General features: G+C 40.2%; 1 protein-coding gene across 3 annotated transcripts in view; it reads left to right on the top strand.

Annotated features, from left to right (window-relative positions):
* The window catches only part of HACD3 (3-hydroxyacyl-CoA dehydratase 3), a 33,649-nt gene continuing 11,013 nt past the window's right edge, over nt 1–22,636 (top strand). Inside the window, exons 1-7 of one of the 3 annotated variants that reach the window (XM_057722919.1) lie at nt 107–241; nt 793–850; nt 12,355–12,397; nt 14,252–14,325; nt 15,241–15,405; nt 17,014–17,065; nt 19,821–19,931. In XM_057722919.1, the coding sequence (XP_057578902.1) occupies nt 842–850; nt 12,355–12,397; nt 14,252–14,325; nt 15,241–15,405; nt 17,014–17,065; nt 19,821–19,931 (454 nt within the window). In that variant the 5' untranslated portion in view covers nt 107–241; nt 793–841. Of the gene's footprint in view, nt 242–792; nt 851–877; nt 3,190–4,843; nt 4,892–12,354; nt 12,398–14,251; nt 14,326–15,240; nt 15,406–17,013; nt 17,066–19,820; nt 19,932–22,636 lie in introns of those variants that run through there. The other 2 variants (XM_057722920.1, XM_057722922.1) reach the window with 2 other exon arrangements.

Here is a 22,636-nt window from a genome sequence, read left to right on the forward strand (position 1 = left end):
TGCGCAGGCGCGGCTCGCGAGCGTGGGTCGTTTCGAGGCTGCGGGCTGCCGGCGCTCGGCAGCGCGGGGGTTGGCGGCCTGTGTTGGGCCCGCTCCAGCCGCGCACTACCTGAGGCAGCCAGCCGAGTCTCCCCGCGCCCCGGGCAGTGTGGTCATGGAGAATCAGGTGCTGACGCCCCACGTCTACTGGGCTCAACGGCACCGCGAGCTGTATCTGCGCGTGGAGCTGAGTGACGTGCAGGTAAAGGCCGGGCGACGGGACGCGCGCGGGGTCTCGGCTCCGGGAACCGCTGGGACCCCAGCGCCCTTTGTCCGGGTGCACACCGGAGGGCCAGCAGCGCGCCAGCGGGATCCAGGACGCGGTGCGCTCTCGGCGTCCAGGCCCGAGCGAGGGCTGGCCCACATCCAGGCAGACCCCGGGCGCGACCCCCTGAGGGCTTCAGGTGCCCCGGGTGCTGCGTGAGCCCCGCGCGGGCCTCGGAGGCTGCCCCGGGCCTCCTCTTTGTTCGCAGTCTGCGGCCTGGTGGAGACCGAGCCTGGCCCTGGAGGCCCGGCCGTCGGGGTTCGGGGTTCGGGTTTGCCGAGGCCCTTCACGGCGTGGGATGAGCACGGTGGGTCGGGGGTGCAGTGAGACTGTGGCTTGCCCGGCCGTGGCTGGACGTCTAGAGCTGGCCTGAGAGGTCCAGTCGGCCCCCTCGGACCTTCACGAGGACCCCGCTGCCTTGGAGGGGCCACACCCACCTCCCAGCTATTCAGTGATGGAAATAATTATTGTTAATTTTTGTTTTAAAGTCCAGAAGACCCCGAAGAAGAGACACCGCCCCCCACCCCACCCCCAGTTATGAAGGCTGTGAGTTCAGGTTTGCTTAGTTGCGTACAGAACTTCAAAATTATCTGAAGTTACGTTGAGCATTTATGCTTGATCTCATTGGCCCCGATATGAGGCTTCCTAAATGGTGGAGATCTCGGGACCTCTGTATCCCTGTGTCTCAGTCCAAACCATCCAGGATTCCTGTCTTTGAGGAACTGGAGTTTTCAGTCTGGAATGTTCTTTCTACAGTCATTCTTACTCCCTTCTCTCCTTGACATCCATGGCACTTCGTAACCTCCTTCACTCCCCTTAACTTTCTCTGCCTCTGAGTCAGACGTTTATGTTCAGATATGTCAGTCCATCTGGCATGTTGTCCTGCGAGGTGTAGGTGCTCTTTGAGTGTGGACTTGAATTTGTTGAATGTAGTCTTTTCTTTTGGAATATAAACCTATTTTCCCATTGAAAGATAAAGACAATTCTGGCCAGAATGACTTTAAATAGACTGTTATTTAATATGTTAAACTAGGCTGAATTATACTTTTGCCTCAGAGGATGAATAAATGTTCTGTGCTGTGTCCCTCTACTTTGCTCCAGGGTGTTTTAATAAAAGAGGAAAAAGCCAACAAAATCTTTGTACATGGAGATCAAAGTCTCCTTCTAGAGAGGATTCTAACAGCAGTCAGTAAGAAAAGTACGGAACTTGTGTCATGGCAGTCTCTCAAGTATTCAGTTAAGCATTATGTAGACCAATTAAATAAACTCAGGCCCTCTCTGGTTGTAATATGGATGTAATATTCTGGGATACTTTTGAAGCTGCAAACAAAAGCTGTTTTTAGGGGAAGTGGGGTGGTGTTGGTGGAAAAAAATGGAAATTAGTTGGGCAAATGAAAGAATGCATCATACTTAAATTTTTCCTGAAAGACCTAAACCTTTTAGTTGAAAAACATGAACACGTGTTACTCAAATTTGGTATATTTTAGAACATGAAGATATGTGTTTGGAATATATTTTAGTTAAAGAAATGTAAAGGTGGAGGGAAAAATGGAATTTTCTTTTGGAGAGAGAAGTCCTTTTTTTATTTTCAGGGAAAAAAATAAATCTTTATCCCCAATAGTTTTTGGTTTTTCTGAGATTTCCCATCTGTAATTCTGAGGCATCTATTTCAACTATGATTAGTTTTAAAGTAACATGTTAATACCATTCATGAAAGAAATACCCTACCATGTGTGAAGTACTACAGATTTACAAAGATGAGTCAGAGAGACTCAGCTTTCTAAGGGCATTCTGTCAAGGAGGAAGCATATTATAAATAAACAAAAAGTTTTCTGCATGAGTATGCTTATTTGTAGCATTGGAGTTGAGTATTGAACCAGGTCCCTGGTGTTAAAGGAATTTGTTAACCTCTCTTTCATTAGTTAGAGGTGACTTCCAGAAATAAGATGAAGTATTCTTGTCAAACTGAGACTGGGAGAACTTTCCATAGACTTTCAGATTGTCTGACTTGTACATGCCAATGCCCTACAGCCAAAGACTTCCAGGAATACACCTCTAGTTAAACAAATTGTGTTTATTGCTTATCTCAGCAAGGGAGAGCATACTCCATGGGTTTGCTCATTAGGGTGTTAGAACTGATTATACGATTTGGACTTTGGTGATTGGGGAACAGACTAAGGGAGCAAGGATTCACTTTAGATTAGATGTCAGAAAACAAGGGCAATTTGTGGTTGGGTATCTGAATAAATCTTACGTATAGGGAAGAGAGACTAGAACAAGAATAAAACTAATTGGTAGAGAAGTGGCAGTCACTTATTTTGGCCAAGAGAGGAAGGGTGTCTTGTATTTTGTGGGTGGCATTGCAGTCATGTTTTTGTCTGTGCTTACACAAAATTGTGAAATGGCCTTTGTCTCATTTTATCAAGGTATTCTATGAGATTGTTTAATAACATGTTGTAGCTGTGAGTGCCAGGCCAGCTTTTGAATGTCAGGGGCTGCTCCTTTTAAAAAATTTCCCAGTTAATTGCTCTATGCAAGGCCTGTGAAACTATTCTGGCTTGGGATGAAGCGATCCATTTGGTTAATGAAGACGGTTTGTGGAGTACCTACTTTTTGCCTCACATTAAGCTAGGTGCTGGGTTGTTGGACAGCTCTCTATCGGCCCCCTGCTTTTCATAGCGTATGTGTAAGTAACTTTCAGTGTTGAATTCCAGTTTGGGGGCATCAGCCTTGCTCCCTTCCTTTCCTGAGACACAGAGAACCATCAGGTTTTCACATCTCTACTCTGTCTTTGGAGCTGCAGAGCAAGTGTCTGATGAGACACCACCACTAATGCGAGAAGGAATGTTACACAGTAAAGACTTCAGCAGCTTTTCCTGTTTGAGGTGAGCAGTAGCAGAGACCAGCTAGAGTTCAGTGGGGCTAGGCTAGAGTTACTTTCAGAATAGTTTGTTTTCAGGATAAGCATGAAGGACAGATTTGTGCCAACAACCATAGTTGTTAAAGCATTTGTTCATTTATTAAGGTTTTTGTTTTTTTCAGCTATGTGAGGGCAGTGTGCAAAGCTCTGTTTGGGAGCTGTTTGAAAGATACTGTTCTTAACCTTACCTAATAGAGAGTCTGGTGGAAAGAGTGGTAACTGAAGGCATGAGATTGGGTCCTTGCGCTTCCACTTAATATCTGGTGTCCATGGATTATTCACTTAACCTTTATGAGCCTCAGTCTTTCCATGCAAATAAATGTGAATAATAACACCTAATTCACAGGGTTGTTTTGAGGCTTAGATTGGATAATGTATTTGAAAGTGCTTTGTGAATTCTAGTGTGCTATTCAGGTGTGAGGGATTATTATTGTGATACTAAACCTTAGATGAGAAAGAGAAGCACGAAGAGCGGTAGAACAGAGTAGAGTCTGTTAGCAGACTTATCCATGTATGAAAACTTACTGAACAACCGTGGTGGCTTTACAGATTATTAGGGGAAAGGATGAACCATTCAGGAGATTGTATTGGAACAATTGGTAATCTAAATGGCAAAAAGATAAAATAAGATCTTGCCTTATGCCGTACACAGAAGTCAGTTTCAGGTAGGCTAATGACATAAATGCATAAAGCAAAACTACTGAAAGAAAATATAGGAGACAGTCTTTATGATATTGGAATAGGGAAGAATGTGTTAAACAAGACAAAAGCATAAAACCCTAAAAAAGAAAAGATTGGCAGATTTAAGACAGCCTTGAGGCAGATATTTGTGGCACTTATCACTGAGCTCTTCCTTATACGCATGAGGAGACAGTATGTTCATTGCAGCAAAAAGCTGGAAAACAACCTCAGTACTTATTAATAGGAGAATGGATAAATTGTGGTATATTTATACAATAGCACACTGTACAACAGCTAAAATAAATGACACAGAACCACCCGTATCCTATGGATAAAATTTAGAAAGATATCAAGTAAAAAGCAAGTTGGGAACCTCCCTAGTGGCGCAGTGGCTAAGAATCCTCCTGCCAATGCAGGGGACACAGGTTTGATCCCTGGTTGGGGAAGATCCCACATGCCTCGGAGCAGCTAAGCCTGTGCACTACAACTACTCAGCTTGCTCTCTAGAGCCCGCGAGCCACAGCTACTGAAGCCCATGCGCCTAGAGCCCGTGCTCTGCAACAAGAGAAGCCACTGCAATGAGAAGTCCGTGCACCATAGCAAAGAATAGCCCGCCCTCCCCACAACTAGAGAAAGCTGGTGCGCAGCAATGAAGAACCAACACAGCCAATAAATAAAATAAATAAATAAAATTAAAAAAATAAAAGCAAGTTGAAGAATTATATGTATATTATATATATGAAACCATTTATGTAACATGTAAAATAATAGTTTATATTGTAATGAATACTCAACATATTGTAATGAATAAAGAAATACAGTGGGAATGATAAGCTCCAATTCTACAGTAGTGGTTACCTGTGAGGATGGGATGTGTTTGAGGGAGAAAGGGCTTGAGTAATTGTATAACTGTACCCATATCTGTTTTATTTCTTCAGAAAAAAAAAAAACTGAAGCAAGTAAAGCAAAATACTAATGGATAATAGGTACAGTAGTGTTTGCTGTATTTTTCTTTTCTTTTTTTTTGGCTGTATTTTTCTATGTGTGGCTGATTGCTTGAAATATTTCACGATAAAGATTAAATAGTTCTAATCTAAGGTGTTCAGAACCACAGTACAAAAACACTCATTAAGCAGTGAATTAATTAAATAATTTGGTAACTATTGAGTGCCCACAGTGGTCCAGGCACAGTGCTGGGTACTAGTTTCAGTGGTGAACAGCACATAGTTCCCTTCAGGGAAATCCCCTAGTGATCCAGTGCTTAGGACTCTGCGCTCTCACTGCCCAAGGCCTGGGTTTGATCCCTGGTTGGGGAACTAAAATCCTACAAGCTGTGAGGCATGGCCAAAAAATAAAATAAAATAAAATAAAATAAAATAAAATGTACTACCTTCAGGTTAAGGGAGAGACAATAGATAAGTTACTAAATAAAATAATTACCAAGATAAGTACTATGAGGGAAGTAAAAAGTAATTGGTAGAGGTATTTTAAATAGGGTGGTCAGGAAAGGCTTCTTTGGGGAGGTGATATTTGAGCTAAGGGAAACTGGAAGGATAAAATGAATTATGAAAAGAGCTGAGGGAAGAATATTCCAACTAGTGCACAGACTTAAGGGCAGGCAAGGACTTGGGGGAGCTCCAGGAACAGAAAGGATGTTAGTATGTTCAGAGTATAGTAAGTGAGGAATAAGTTAGAGGGAGACGAGGTTGGAAGAGTTTGCAAGATATAGGTCATGTAGGGCCTTGTTGCCATGGTAAGGAGTTTGGATTTTATTGTAAGAGCATTGGGAAACTATTAAAGAGTTTTAAGCAGAGGAGTGACATTATAGGATTTGTGTTTTAAAACGATTATTCTGGCTGCTGTGTGGATTATAGAGGGGCAAAAGTGAAATCTGAAAAACCATTTAGGGAGGTTATTATAGCAGTGTGGGTGAGAGTTATGGTGGCTCAGTCTAGGGGTGGCAGTGGAGGTGGAGAGCTATGGACAGATTTGTGGTCTCTTTGAAGGCCTTGACGGATTGCATATGTTGGGGCTGGTGAGGGAAGAGGGAGAAGGAAAGAATCAACAACTAGTCCTAGAATTTTGGCTTATGCTCAGAATAGATGATGATACAGTTTACTGAAAGTTAAAGAGTAGAGAAGAGGTTTAGAGGTCAAAATTGAGAGTCCCCATTTGGACATGTTGGGGTGAGATTCTTGTTTTAAACAATTTCCATGTAGAGATGTGAAGTAGTCACACAACTACACAAATGCAGAGTTCAGGGCAGTAGTCTGGGCTGAAAATAGAACTTCGTGAAATCTAAGACTTCATCAATTGTAAGAGATGCCATTATTTTGTGCAGTATAAAAAAAAATTGTGCTGATTAAAGATACATTCTTACCACTTCAAACATTTGCTTTTTACTTTTGAAGGAGCTCTTTTTGACTTAAACCGTTGGTTCCCTCCAGCCAAAGACTACTAGAAACACATCTTGTTTTAAATTGGGTTTAGTGCTTGTTTCAGTGAGGGAGAACACACATGGGGAACTGTGGGGTGTCTCAGTAAGAGGGTGATAGAAAGAACTGATTATAGGATGTGGGCTTTGGTTCGGTGATTGGGAGGGGGTCTAAGGAAGTGGGGATTCAATTTAGATTGGATGCTGTCAGAAAGTGGGGACAATTCCATGATTGGGTATTTTGTGGATGGCATTGTGACCTGTGCTAAGACAAAATTATGAGATGACCTTATCTTGTGTCATTTCATCATGGTCTCAGTAACCTGAGGTTGGATGGTATTCTTTGAGATTGTTTACGTTCAATAGGAGAACAGAATGACCTTGATGTGAGCTTTAGACCAGCTTGTAATAATTTTGAGATCTGGCTGTGAATGTCAGATCAGTTTCAGATGTCAGGCACTGCTTGTTTTCTTTTCCAAAGCAGTTTAAAAAACTCATAAAATCTATCATTTTATCTGTATAACCTCACTCTTTTGTACACGTAAATGTGAAAATATAAGCCAAAAAATTGGTGAAGGTATTCCTAAACCATCTTCATATTTCAGAATCCACTTTTCTAAATCACTTTTCTACTCAGAGATGTCACTGTCCATGTTTTTCCATGTAGTATCATCCTCTGTGCCACTAAGAGCACTAGTAATGCAGCATTTCTGAAAGAATGCTCTACTGTTATCTCTGGCATTTTTTTTCAAGCCATCCATACCTATTAATAAGTTTTGATGCTGGCACATTCTTGATATTACCAGAAGATGTTGACAGAATGTTTCTAGACACAAACCAGGACTCATATTACTTTCTCAAATGGCCTTTAAGTGGTTTGTTGACTGAAATATTGAGTTGCTGCTTGTAGTCATGGCATCTAGAATAACAGCCAAGCTCCCATACGCTCAGACAGTGACAACCTCATCATGGTTGCTACCTTGCCAAAGCAAGTGTAAGGTGCTGCTGAAAATTGTAATAAATATCCTGATTTTAGAGATATTAAATGTGAGAAAAGTGTGCATTTTAGAATTAATGAAATATAGCAAATTTTGGAGTTGTCAGTTAATAAGTTTTAGTATTTAAACCCCTGAGACAGGATGAGATCACCAGGAAGACAGTATGGATCGGAGATTAACAAATCTAATGCCCAAAACATGTTGTCTTGATTAGAAGCCTGGGGCTGTTTGCCTTGGTTTAAATCTTGGTTTTGCCAATTGCTGATTTTGGAATCTAATCTAGTTACATAACCTCTGTAAGCTTCAGTTTCCTCAGATGTAAAATTTTTATATGAATAGTACCTATTTTATAGGGTTTTTGTGTGTGTGTGAGCTAGTAACGTGGAACACATTGAAAAATAATTGGCGTATAGTGAGTGTTTAGTAAAGTTAGTGAAATGAGCCGGGTGAGGGAAGTGGCTAATTGGAGAGAATAGGAGTAATATTAAGGTGGTAGCAGAGAATGCAGATCTGAGGTTGGAATCTAATTCTTATAATTTTTGAAAAAGAAGCTGAAAATCCAGATTTTTTAAAATGAAAAAACCTCATAGTTTTGTACTTACTCAACAAATATATAAATATTTACTGTGTGCTTGGCAGTCTTGCAGACTCTGAGACCTGGACATGAGTAAGGCAGACAAGGTCCCTCCTCTCATGAAGTTTATATACTGAGTGGTGATGGTTGTGGTGGTGGAGGAAGATTGGCAATAGAAGCAGGTAAATTCATCATATGGTTTCAGATAACAATGAATGTTATAAAGAAAGTAAGACAAGAAAAAAAATATGAGAAGGAATCATGAGAACTGTTTCAGATTGGGTAGTCAGGGAAGGTCTCTTTGAGGAGGTGACATTTGAGCAGAGATCTGAATGTTAAGAAGCCGTGCAAGATTATGGGGATTGAATATTATAGGGAGAGGGGAACAGCTGCTGCAAAATTCCAAGGTGAAAAGTACTTTGTGGTGAATTAAAATTTAAAATTAGCAAATAAAAAACATTCTCTGCAGGCCATATAAAATTTTGTGGGTTCAGTTTGGCCCTTGAGGTGCCAATTTATGTCAGAAAACCGATAGATATTAAAAGCTGATAGAGAGGGACTTCCCTGGTGGTCCAGTGGGTAAGACTCTGTGCTCCTCATGCAGGGGGTCTGGGTTTGATCCCTGGTGGGGGAACTAGATCCTGCATGCTGCACCTAAGAGTCCACATGTCGAAACTAAGAAGTCTGCGCGCTGCAACTGAGTCCACATGCCGCAAGTAAGAAGCCTGCATTCTGCAACTAAAGATCCCACATGGCACAATGAAGATTCTGTGTGCCGCAGCTAAGACCCGGCGCAGCCAAAATACGTACATACATACATACATAAATATTAAAAAAAAAACCTGATTGAGATAAGAAGCATCCCAGGATTGTGTCCTGAGGCACTTAAATATTTAGAAGTTGAGCCGAACAGAAAGCATCAGCAAAGGAGATTGAAAAGGAGTAGCCTGGGAGGCATGAAATCCAGTACAATGTCCTGTGGTGTCCTAGAAGCCAGGAAAGAGGGATATTTCAGTAGGGTGTGGTCAGCTGTGTCCAGGTTGAATAAGAGAGATTGTGTGTCTATTAGATTTGGCAACATGGAAGTTATTGATGATCTTGGTAATAACAGTTTCAGTGGAGTGGTGAGGATGGGGGCTGGATTAGAGTAGATTTCAGCGCATTTGTGGTGGAGAAGAACAGATGATTGTAGATAACTTTTAAAGAAGTATTTCTTGGTAGAGGGAAGGGATGGGCAAAGAAATCAGTGGTCTTGGAGTTCAGAGAAGAGAGCCAATGATGTGGCCAATGATGTGGGCCCTTGAGCTGTGTTTTTAAGTTAAGTAGAATTTGGATCCAAAAAAGGGATGAAAGAGAGTATGTACTATCATACATATCCAAGAAGAATGAGTGAGATCTCTATGAACTGGTAAGGATTGGTTTAGGTGAAAAAAGCAAGGTGCCTAAGAATGTATATTGTATGCTACCTTTTGTGTAGAAAGAAGGGGAAATAAGAATGTCTGAATATACTTACTTATTTTCCCAAACTTATACACACACATACAGAGGAAAGATAAATCAGGTGCCACTGAAATGGTTACCTGTGGGTGGTGAGTGGGAATGTGATAGAGGGGGTGGGTTTGGGAATAGGACTTCTGAAGATACCTGTCTGTAAAGTTTGACTTTTGAATGATGTAGATGTTTTACATATTCAAAACTAAAATTCAATAAAAAAGGATAAAATGAAAAATCTTGAAATTAAATACAAATAATTAAAAGGACCTAACTATATATCAAAATGATAACATAACCATACAGGTAAATAACTTAGTACAAGTAACATTTGAACACAGTACTCTGGTTCTTTAATACATATACTCTAAGGACAAAAAGAACTGCAAATAAATATTATACTTTACTTATAGGTTTATTGTTAGTAAAAATATTGATGTAATTCTGAAACTTTTAGGATGAAAGAAGTAAATGTGTTGTTAGGAACCAAGATATTCACCATAAGAAGATACAAATATTAAATAACAGAAGATAAGGAGAATCCCTGTAATGTAATTGTTTTTTTTTTTTGGCTGTGCCACGCAGCATGTGGGATCTTGGTTCCTCGACTAGGAATTGAACCCGCATCCCGGCATTGGAAGTGCAGAGTCTTAACTGCTGGACTGCCAGGAAAGTCCCATGATTTTCAATTGGACATTTCAGTATGACAACATGATTTTTAAAAGCCCTAATTAGACACTAAAGATGAGCATTGAATATACCTCACTGTGCCCAGATCATGGCTTCTAAATTACCATTCCGCAGTAGAACTATGAGGCCACTTGAAGAAATGGCCAATTATTCCAGGTCTGTGCCAGAGAAAGTACAACATCCTCAAAGGCTACAAGGTCATATCAGAATAATACAGGAGCTAGTTTGAAGAGATTTCCACTGGACAAATTTTTGACAATTTGAACATCAAAAAGAATAAGAATAATATTGGATTTTGACAGAATGAATTAAAAAGGAAATCCAACAAGTCCATAGTGATAGTCAAAGAGAAATAAAGAAGACCAGGGTAGGGGCTGAGAGAAGGGCAGAGGGTGGGTATGTTTATAAAAGGGCACCATATGGGATCTGGAACTGTTCAGTATCTTGACTGTGATGGTGAATAGACCAACCTACACGTAATAAAATTGTATAGAACTTACACACACAGACACACAAATGAATACAAGTCAGACTGGGAAAATTCAAACAAGATAGGTGGACTGTATCAATGTCAGTATCCTGATTATGATATTATACTATAGTTTTGTAAAATGTTACCGTTGAGGGAAAGTGGGCAAAGAGGACAGGGGATCTCTTGGTATTATTTTTCTTTTCCTCTCCTCTCCTCCCTCCTCTCCTCTCTTTCTTCTTCTTCTTTTTAAATTGAAATGTATTCTTTAACAACCACCACCTTTGGAGAAGCTGAACCTGACATGCCCAGTGTACTGCTGGGTAGGAGTGAGGATCTGAAATCTGGCTCACAGAATGCTTATTGAAATCCAGGCCTTGTGCTGTGGCTAGATGCTTAAACCTTGGTTGCACACATCTGTCTCTGAGGAGAAGAAACTGGGACCCCCAAACTCCTTTTTTCCTTCCAGGTGAATTAGGATATGGGGAACACAGAGTTGGGCAAGAAGTGACCTAGGTAGGAAGTGTACCACCAAGACTTCCCAGAACTCTAGCTTTCATGATAATATTCACACCAAAACCCTGTTTCCCTTATAGAGGAACCATGCCCCTGTAAGTGTAGCCTTTGTGGATGAGGTTCCCTAATTCCCTCTTCCTTGCACAGAGAAGATCACCTAGATTATTAGTCCCTTTGGGTGAGCTTCTCAGCCTGAAGTCTGTACTCTCACTGGGGAGGTTCTTAACATAAAACTTGGCTCAAATGCTCCCCTAGCCCAGCCTTCGTGTTCCCCCTTTTCCTAACACTCTTGGCTATGAATGGAGCATCTGAGGCTCCCACTGCCTGTTAGTATAAACCCAGTCTTCATCTTCTCTCTGTCTTGTTGGTTTCCTTTGGTGCAAAATGGAACACAGAGCAGAGCCTACAGGAGAAAAACAAATGAACTAGTTATGACACTGGAAACATGCTTCTTGCTTATTAATTTTGAGCTTGGAGTTAGGAGGTAAACTGTTTCTCATCCACTGAAAAAAGAGTTAAGTTGTTTCACTTTAAATTATACCACTAAAAGGGATAATTTAAGCAACTTTGGGGAATAAATGAACAACTTGGAGAATTTCCATCTGTTCTAGTCTTGGTTTGGATAGGAGTTAAGAGTGTGGAGCCTGAGGCTGAGGCACTGCATGTTTCATTTTCACCCAACTGCCCAGAACCTGCAGCCCTTTCCTTAACCTGTAGGAATTAATTTCTATTTTATATTGCAGCATGGGTCTCACCCCTGGTGAAGCTATCCCCAGCCATTCTGTTCCCCTTGTGCTCACTCTCTTGGTGGCACCTGTAACACTTAACTGCTTTTTACTACTCTTTTGGCCTTGAGCGTAGGTTACTTGATACTATATCGTTTCTTCTCACAGGAAATGACTCATCTGTTCTAGATTTTCTGCCTCCACAGCTCAGGATCTGCGTCTTAGAGATCTGTGTATTCCCCTCATAGCACCTCACGTGGCACCATGTACCATTTACCATGAGCAGAATGGACTGATTCAGTATCTGATTGTTCTGCACAGCAGAACAGGCTCCTTCGTGCAGGAGCCTGCAATCTCAGATCGGTACAGATAGACACAGAGAAGCCCTACACAGAGGTGTGAATAAGTGACCAAATATATTCTCTGGGGGAAGCACAGGGCAGGAGGTCGAGTCCCCAAGGCGGAAGGATGGAGGGAAGTAAGCCCCTGGTTTTATTTTCATTTTTCTCCTCATTAAAATACCCTTCTTGCATCCTTGGTCTCTTTCTACAGAATCCTGCCATCAGCATCACTGAAAATGTGCTGCATTTCAAAGGTCAGTATGTTCCCAATTGTCTACACATTTAAAGAGAAATAGTGGTGGTTGCTTTTTTATTTTTATCTGTTTTATTCACTTTCTGTAGATGCTCACCACTCTGATACTTGTGAGATAAACTAGATTGTTTTGAGATGTATAATTAGAAAAGTCAGTAATTTGTTTAACACCCTGCTTTCCCCTGGGAGAGGCAGGAGCTGTAACAAAAAGGTATCATGGGCTAGAAAGTAGATTTATCTTCTCGCTCTAATTCTGCTACCACCTTGGACAACTTATTGACTTCTCTGGACCTTTAAAATGAAGGTATTGGGTTATAATCTGTGTTTCTCAAACTGGAGGATCCATGGACACCTGAACACACGTCCACAGGATCCTTCAGGGCCATAGACCCTAGATTAAGAAACGTGTTAAGGATTAAATATGGTCACTTTAAGTGATGTTTGGTTCCATTGCAGCTGTGAGCACAGTCACAGACACAGTCACTGAATTCCTATGGTAGTACTTGATTATAAGGTAGCCATCTAGATGACCCAGAATATGCTTCTTTTTAAAAAATATTATAACGAAACCCCCAAAACATAAATTTTCTTAGTGAGACTTTGTGGCTCCCTGATATTATACTTACAGACTGGTTTAATAAACACTGCACTGTAGATGATATCTAAAATCTTTCCGGCTCTGACAGTCTTTGATTCTGTGAATCTGCCTCCGTCTCCTTCCTCCTCAGTTCATCAGCAGATGTTCTGCTGTGCCTGAGTAGGTGGGATTCTCCCTGCTCTCTCTGTGTTCTGGTTCCTTGGAATGTCATTAGTAAATGACTGGGGTTATGAGAGATTGAAGAGTTTCTGCTTTACATGAGACTCTATCTACCTTAATATAGTTGCATGAAAGCACAGCCTGGCTTTTGAATCTACTTTTCCATCTGAGAGCAGTGGTGGTAGCAGCTCAGATTTTTTTTGGGGGGGGGGAGGGCGGAGCTAAACATTTGAAAGGAAGTTAAAATGATAAAAGTGTATCTTGCCATGTGGAGCTTATAGACTGTCCTACTTTAAGGAATTTATGGTCTTAGAGAACAATAGCTACCTGTAGCACATATTAGGCAAGTCGTACCATACATGGCCAGGTGAGGAAAGATAATCCCAGGAGGGAACCAAGTGAGAGCGTTAGAGGGCAGGGATGTCCTGCAGTCACTGGCTGCTAGGCATGGCACCTGCTTGCTTTGGGGAAAGGGGCCATGTCAAGGCACAGGAATGGCATGATGGTCAGCCTGAGGACTTTCATCCTGGTTCCATCTGTCCTCTCAGGAATGAGCCGAGAAAATGTTATTTCTCTTTTTTGTTCCATTTGGAATGTGCTAAAAGAACAGTCCACTGCTCTATCATCTGTCCCAGGTTGGAAGGTGTTAAATTCAGAGCTTTCTTTGAGACAGTCCAGCATTTCCATGTACCCTGCAGCTTTCCTTAACTGCAGTCAAGATAATACACCTACTTGATTTTTCTCTGCTGTGGATTCAGAGCCAAAGTAAATGTGAAAGTTAAATTTATATCTATGTGTTACCTTTGGCTTTACTTTCTGTATTCTTTTTCCTGCCTGCTATTTGAACTGGGTATCATTGAGGCCACACTGGAAGATTAAGTAAATATGCTGGAACTGATCACCAGAAAAACATTAAGGAGATAAACTTTTGTCCAGGATTTAGCATATCTAGCTGTTGAGTAGCTCTGCTCACAAACCCCCACTCATTTGGCGGGACCCATTAGTATTTGCATACTCCTGAAAGAACTGCACCAAGCCGGCATTAGAATGGCCTTGCTCTTCAGAAGTTCACAGTAACCCACATTTCTTTCTTTATAGCTCAGGGTCATGGTGCCAAAGGAGACAATGTTTATGAATTTCACCTGGAGTTCTTAGACCTTGTGAAGCCAGAGGTATGTTCTTTCCTTCCTCACTTCCCTTTCCATTTTAAGAAATAAATACTCATAGTTTTATGAAATGGGGAGCAAGGATTGTGGGGAAGAAGATAAACCAAAGTAGAATTATACTTTTGTTTGGAATAGAGCCAAACAGATTTTAGCTGCAGAGGAAGAGGAAAGTTGGAGAACCTGAGTTGAATCTGGGCTGTGCCATTTATTTGTGGTGTGAATGTCTCGTCACTTCTTTGAGTTTCAGTTTCACTTAACCCTACATGAAGGATTGGGTTAAGTGATCTCTATGGTTCTTTCCAGCTCTGAGATTCTTAATAGTCAGCAGTGATTTAAGGGGTAGAGAATCTGTCTGGGGCTTGCTTTGGAGGCAAAGGGAGAGGCCATATAGGGGAATAATGAGCTGGGACAGCCCCTAAGAATGTGAGTTTAGTTGAGAAGACTCTAGTGAAAGACTCCCTGTGAGAAAGTTGTCACTGATACAGTACAGTTCTGGCCTTGATGCAGGCCTTTCTAAAACAATGCCAGAAACCACTGAACAATTGAATTGGGTCATCTTCTTGGGAGGAGAATTTGGAAGGTAATGGTGCACTTGCGAAGGTAATTGGATGTAGCGCCTTGCATAATGTAGATCCAGTAGGACGTTCATGCTGGTTTCTGCTAGGGTAGCCAAGAACCATCTGCCTTTCTCATCCTGCTTTTCTCCTGTGTCATTCACAGGGGAACTAGAGGAAGACAGTGTTGTTCTTACCAGTCCTTGGTCTAGATGTTTTCTTTGCTTTAGGACGTTTAGGAACAAAGAAGGAAGGGGAATGAGTATACCGTGCAGCTTCTCTGTGTAGCCACAGTGGTTTGTGCAGTTTCAGGGGAAGGAGTGGGGGGTGGGAGAGGGCATTCTCACATTCTCGCTTTCCCTCCTAGCCGGTTTACAAACTGACCCAGAGGCAGGTAAACATCACAGTACAGAAGAAGATGAGTCAGTGGTGGGACAGGCTCACCAAGCAGGAGAAGCGCCCACTGTTTTTGGCCCCTGACTTTGATCGTTGGCTGGACGAGTCTGATGCTGAAATGGAGCTCAGAGCCAAGGTCAGTAAGGACCTTAGGATCTAGACAGAAGTCATGAGGAACCCAAGTTATTTGGGCCACCTCGGATATCTATAAGGATCTGATAGAATAAGGACAAAGTTATAAATTCATTGGAAGACCTGGAGACGTGGTTTTAAAGAAGTACTGGTTCTCTATTTTGTAGACTGTCCCTCAATTGGGATTTGTTTAATGTTTTTCTCATGATTAGCCTAGGGCAGTGGGTTTTGGGGAGGAAGCCCACAGAGGTAAAGTGCCATTCTTATCATGTCATATCAAGGATATGTACTATCAACATGACCTGTCACTGTTGATATTAATCTTGACCATCTGGCTGAGGTAATTTTTGGTAGGTTTCTCCACTGTAAGGTTTTCTCTACTGTAATGTTAGTAATCTCATTCCTTTTCTGTGCTCTTTGGAAGGAAGTCACTATGCATAGTCCATGCTTAAAGAGTCAGGAGTTATACTTCCCATTCTTAGGGTGGATTATCTGTATACTTTACTCGGAATTCTTCTGCATGGGAGATTTTTCTGTTCTCTCATTTATTCAGTCCTTTATTTATATCAGTAGGGGCTCATGAATATTTGTTTTATAGTTTGGGTTATAACCCAATACTACATTATTTATTTTGTTGCTCAAATTGTTGCAGCTTTGGCCACTGGAAGCTCTTGCAGTTGGCTCTTGTGTCCCTTTGACACAGCTCCATCATCATGGGGCTTTTTTTTTTTTTTTAAAGCATGTCCTTAATTTCTGGCACTATAAGCTGAGCCAGGTTTATCTTGTATATATCCTGCTCTGTTCTTTTTATTGGAGAATGGTAGTGGAAACCAACATCTTGGTGCTAGGTGTGCTCGTTGCTACTAGAGTGTCATTGCTTTTAGGCCCTCTCAGCTGACGGTACTAGGAAATATATGTGTGTATACTACCCCATGCATATTACACGTATCTATAAATATTTCCATATATATCCATCTGTATCTATGTCAACCTGGTATAAGTTCATACTGATGTTGGAGACATGATTTTAGCTTCTGGAAAATTATAGAAGTCTTAAAAATAAAATAGCAGTCTATTTCCTGCCTTCTATTTTGCTTCTACAACCATGACAAATTTTCTGGATGTCTTTTCCAGCTCTTAAGATTTTAAGGCTGCCCACTTTGTAGTTTGGAAGCCAGCTGATTGGTCTGATTCTATGAGCATTGGATGTGCATTCTGTGATGCCAGTGCTACCCAGTTAGGAGTCAGGCTTTGTGGCACCACGAACTCGGACATTTTCCCCAGTGAAGCAAGAATACAGTTGGAGGAGGAGGTGGCTTTGAGGGAGTCAGATCACTTATCCAGCATGTGGACTTCTGCAAGCATCTGGGAATTCTAGCTAGTGTTCTTTTTTTTTCTTTAATTTATTTTTTATTGAAGTATAGTTGAAGTAGTGTTGTGTTAATTACTGCTATATAGCAAAATGACTCAGTTATACATACATGTATATGTATGTATATCTTCTTTTTCATATTCTTTTCCATTGTGGTTTATCATGGGATATTAAATATAGTTCCCTGTGCTATACAGTAATCTAACTTGTGTTCTTGAAAAACTTCTGTCCAAATTCTAGGAAGAAGAACGCCTAAATAAACTCAGAATTGAAAGCCAAGGCTCCCCTGAAAGTAAGTTGCCCCTGCTGCTGTGGTAGTTACCAGTTAACTTGTGACAGAGATGGGAGTATAGATGAGGGTGATATGGCAGGAGTGCTCATACTGTGAGGGTGAGTTTATGAGAAATCCTTAATTTCCAACACTTAAGCTGTACACACCCACATCAAAAGTCTTACTTTTAATGTTTTCCTTCTGTTGGGGGCCTAACATCATCTGAGTACACCAAGGTTGGTGTTGAGGAATGGAAGAACCTCAGTCTCCTGGCCTGGCCTAATAGGTGGGTGCCAGGTAAGGTACTAGGTGGCAGCAAGTCCTGCAGAGGCATGGAAATTCCTGCTCAGGTCCACAACTACACTTCTTCCAGCCTGGAGTTTTTCTCCCAACTGAGATCATAAGGGCTGTGGTTGTCAACTTTAAAGATGGAAAGTAATCAACAGTCCTGCTTTTCATTAACCTTTTATTTTTATTTTATTTTTTTAAGGATTTATTTTATTATTTATTTATTTTATTTTTGGCTGCATTGGGTCTTCGTTGCTGCGCACGGGCTTTCTCTAGCTGTGGCGAGCGGAGGCTACTCTTTGTTGCAGTGCACAGGTCTCTCATTGCGGTGGCTTCTCTCGTTGAGGAGCACGGGCTCTAGGCCCTCAGGCTTCAGTAGTTGCAGTGGGTGGGCTCAGTAGTTGTGACTCTTGGGCTCCAGAGCGCAGGCTCAGTAGTTGTGGTGCACGGGCTTAGTTGCTCCGCAGTATGTGGGATCTTCCCAGCCCAGGGATCGAACCTGTGCCCCTTGCATTGGCAGGTGGATTCTTAACCACTGTGTCACTAGGGAAGCCCCCATTAAGCTTTTAAAAATCCAGTTCTATTTCTATTTCTGTGCAAGCAAGAAACTCTGTAAGTGTATTATCTTCTGGGTATTATAGATTAAATTCAGCTGCTATCTTAAATTTGTGCTGTATAGAAAGCATTGTACTAGGCCCTTGAGATGTGGAGCCAGTGACTCCATCAGGGCCCCTGTGCTCAAAGAGCTTCCATTCTAACAGGATGACCATGCAGGTCTATACAAAACTAATGCTGAAAAGCAGAATAAGTGTTCCTTATATGTCCTAAATCGAACTTTTTCAAGTTTTAGTGGCATTTGTTTGGCATGCCATAAGTAGGAAAGGGGTGAGTTTTAGTGTGGTGGCTTTCAAACTGTGTTTCATGGTACCTCTGGAGTTCCCAGAGATGCTTCAGAGGGACAGGCCAAGCAAGCAGGTCCACTTCAGTCAGAGGAGCTTGGCTTTATGTTTTATGTAGTAGCGTTCTGAATAAAATGTCTTTTGAAAAAGACATTTAATTGCTTAAAAAAAGTTGAATAACTACTAATTTAGAGGAATTTTCTGCTTTAGAAAAGCAGAGGAGGGAAGCAGATTAGTGGAGGTGAAGAATAACAACATAAAAAGGCCACCTTGAGATTTAAGGTGTTTTAGAGGAATAAATTTCTGAAATATGTAAAAATTCTTATATATGGATTTTTTAGGATCTTAGAAAAAGCTTTAACAGTTTTACCTAAATTCATAAAGTTTCCTGATGAAAGAAATTCTTTATATGGGGAAGTGTAATAAACTTTTGTAATTTTGAAGAAAAAAATTTAATTAGTTAAATGTTGCTACAAGTTTGACATTTTTCGCCCCTTAGGATAGGCTGTTTTTGATTGACCACACTAAGCGTGATTATTTGAGCATCAACCAAGTGTCTATGCAGAATATCTCTGTAGCAATCTCTGATATGTGGCTTCAGAAATATGTAGGTAGGAATAAATATGTAGCAGCAAAAGCCAAACTCCATAGCTCTTCTTAAGAATTATCCTTTCCTTTGCCCTACTCCTTTGACTCAACCATGACTCTGTCTAAGCCCCTTCCTCCTTCCTTAATTCCATAATTGACTCTGTCTTCACAAACCCTTAGGCTGCAGACAAAATTAATGTCCCTTATTCTCCTTCCTGTCTCTTGGTTTGTAATTTTCCTCCTCTGGTTATATCCTCATTCTACCATCTTTCAAAGCCCAGATCACATACCATCTCATCCATGCATACTTGCCTGGTACATGCTTCTTCAGCCTAAAGTCATTTTTCTTACCTTGAAATTTTCACATTACCTGTCACTCTCAATCTTATAATATGGTTTTTGGATTGTAAACTCTTTGAGGGCAGCATCATGTCTTAACCATCTTTGAATCTCAGTAGTGCTATTTACAGTATCTTGTACATTGTAGATGTTCAGTTAATGCTTGGTTGGATGGATATATGATCAAATATCAGAACTTTTTTTATTACTGTTTCTATTTCTTTGAGCTAGTTTGACCTGCGTGACCTAAAAAAGTTCTAGAAAAGAAGAAACTGTAGATTATATTAAGATAAGAGGAAGAGCTAAGTATAGCTTTATTTCCTCTTAATGCCTCTTTAGCTAGTCAGTCATTCTTTGCCAGAAGTAATTTTTTTTTCCTTCTTGGATTTGTTAACTCTGTACACTTACTTTTCAAGGATGTGAGGAAAAAGACTGCTGATGACATAGCTTGGACTACAGTGTTCCTTTTAATTTCCCCTTATCTGTTTTTCTAGGGGACCAGGAGCCCAGGGTGGTGCAGACCTGGGCCAGGTATTTGTGGGGGAGCTTAGGGCACCCAAATAGGAAAGAAGGATGAAGTCATCCAAGCATGCCCCCCCCCCCACACATCTCCTGCTATGACTACTGCTTTTAACAGCTTATTGCCTTGCTTTGCTTTTCAGCTCTTACAAGCTTGAAGAAAGGATACCTGTTCATGTATAATCTAGTGCAGTTCATGGGATTCTCCTGGATATTTGTCAATATGACTGTGCGGTTCTTTATCTTGGGAAAAGGCAAGTACAAGATTTCAAGGCTAGTTTTCTTTTTTCAGTAGTTTGGCCCACTGTTCACCAAAAGTAACACTCTCTGCCTTTCATATTAACAATACCACCATCATTCTCCCACCACCACCCTGTATTTGTGTAGCACCTCATGCCTTTCATTGTATGTTCACATCTTTTATTTCCCTTGGTCTTGTGAAACAGGCAGACTGGATGTTCTGTCTGTTTTGTAGGTGAGGAAACAAGCTTGGAGATGGTCAAAGAAATGGTCCACATCCACACAGCTAGCTAGGGGTATGTCTTCAGCTAACATCCCTTTCTTATTCACTGCTTGATAATTCATTTATAACTAAATAAATTTATGTGATACTTCCATTGTCAAAGTTATACAAGTCCTAAAGGGATCTCACCTCTTTGGAGCCTAAATAGGCTAAATGGACTATTGTAAAACTGAATGAAGACTATCATAAAGATGTTAGTTCTTGCTAAATTAATTTATATGTTTAATAAAATTCTGGCCAAAGTAAATGACAACAGAACATTTTTGAGAATGTGATCTAAAGTGTTCTCAAACTTTATTGTGAACAATAAATAGATAATAAAATTTGAGGGAAGAAAGAGTAATGGGAGAGGACTTTCTCTACCTGATATGAAAGAATGTAATTAAAATAGTATAGTGTTAGTATAAGAATAGAATAATAGAGCAGATTAGATGGCTCACAAATAGCTCTGACTATATATATATATTGCATATATATCTCTCCGACGATTATGAATATGATAAAAAAAAAGGAATCATGAATCATTGGAAAGGAAAATATTATCCAGTCTTTTTTTTTATTAGATGGGAAATCTAGTCATGTTTCCAAGGAAAATTGGTTAGGTTTGGGAGGCAGATAATCTGTTTGACTCTTCTTACAGCATATACAAAAATAAATCCCCCCAAAGGATTTAGGAGGCATATATCAAAAAGTTAAGTCATAATAGAAGGAAGGCATAAGTAAATGCTTATAAAAATCACATGTGGAGGGTTAGGACTCTTTAACCTTAAAATTGATAGAAGAAATCATGAAGGAAAAGGTAAATGTATTTGACTACGTAAAATGCCTAAATTTCTATGTATCTGAAAACATCCAGCCAAAGCAGCATTAAAGATTAAAAGCATATTGAGTTGAGCAAAATGGGGATGGAGGGTTGGTGGAAAATTGCAACAAATGTCAGCAAGGGTTGTGTTTTTGCTTTTTTTTTTTAAACATATAAAGAACCTGTACAAATTAATTTTAAAATGTGAAAACTCCACGCAGTAGATAAACAGAGGTTGTGTATAGGCAGTTCATAAGAGGAAATAAAACTAATTCAACATGCAACAGTGTTTAACTCAGTAATGGTGAAGGAAATGAAAAATATTATTTTTTATGTATCAGTTTTGCAAAGACACCTAATTCAAGACAACATATGCTAAAATAAACACAACAGTAGCTACTGGGAGGGTCCATAAGTATAACAACTCTTTGGGAAAATCATTTTGCAAGGTGCATCGAGAACCTTAACTATTCATATCCTTAAACTTGGTTATTTCACTTCTGGAAATATGTTCTAAAGAAATAATTGAAACTACAAGAAAAGCTTATTTAAAAAAATATACATTATGGCATTATTTACATTAATAACGAATTAGAAACTACTAAATGTCCATCCGTGAAGGATTGCTTGAGATTGTTCACTCAGTGGAATGTTGTGAAGCAAATATAAAGTGTTTAAAGAGGTTGTAATAATATGGAAAAATACTTAATGATAGCCTGAAAAGCTAACATATAAACTTGTTCTTCCAGTTTGATCACACCAATATAAAAAGAAAAAAAAACTGAGCCAATAATGTGAAATGCTTGGAAGAAAAGGCTCCATTTCCAAATGGTTTGAATGGATCATTTAAAATTTTTTCTTTATTTTGTAAAGTAAATATGAGGAAAATATGAGCATAATGGAAAATATAAACTATTTAAAAAGAGAAAAAAAATCCTGTAGACTGTTTTATGCTTCAGTCCTAAATTTTCCCATCTAGTTTTGTAAAGGTGAATTGCAGTTAGCTCCAGAATCTTTTGAAAGAAGTGTGTGTTGTTTTTCCAGCTTTCTTAATACGTTGGAATTCTGCAAAGCACAGTAGAAGGCTAGTGAAAAAAGTTCCCAAATGCCTAGTATCTTATAGTTATGTGTACGCAGAGGTCTACAGATGAATTATTTAAAGAAACGTAGGAAGTCTCAGACAGTTGTTCTCAGATCTGTAGCTCTTACTAGTATGGATTTATCACAAGTCCCATGGAATGTACAGGGTACATTCAAATTCATAAATAATTTATTTAACCTAGCATAGTTGGATTGATTCTGAATGTTCCTGTGCAAGCCTGCTAGCTGTTAGGTGATCCACTCTAAAAGCTGCTAAGTTATCTGGGTCATGTGTTTAAAGTAAACTGCCTGGATTTGTAATTTCTATTTTGGCTCCGAGGCCCTTCCTAACCACCTACTGGAATGGAGCTGCTGGTGTAATTCTTCTCTTATCAGTCCTCAAACGTATAGTAAGGACCTGGGCCTGGTACCCAGGGTCATAGTTTGCCCTTTGCAATGATCCCTTTTTGAATAAAGGATGTTGGTGAATGGCAAATTCTGCACATGTACTTGTTTTTTACATGTAAACATGTATGTGCTAAACTTCTGCTGAG

This window comes from Hippopotamus amphibius, chromosome 2, assembly GCF_030028045.1.
Source record: "Hippopotamus amphibius kiboko isolate mHipAmp2 chromosome 2, mHipAmp2.hap2, whole genome shotgun sequence".
Classification (NCBI taxonomy): domain Eukaryota; kingdom Metazoa; phylum Chordata; class Mammalia; order Artiodactyla; family Hippopotamidae; genus Hippopotamus; species Hippopotamus amphibius.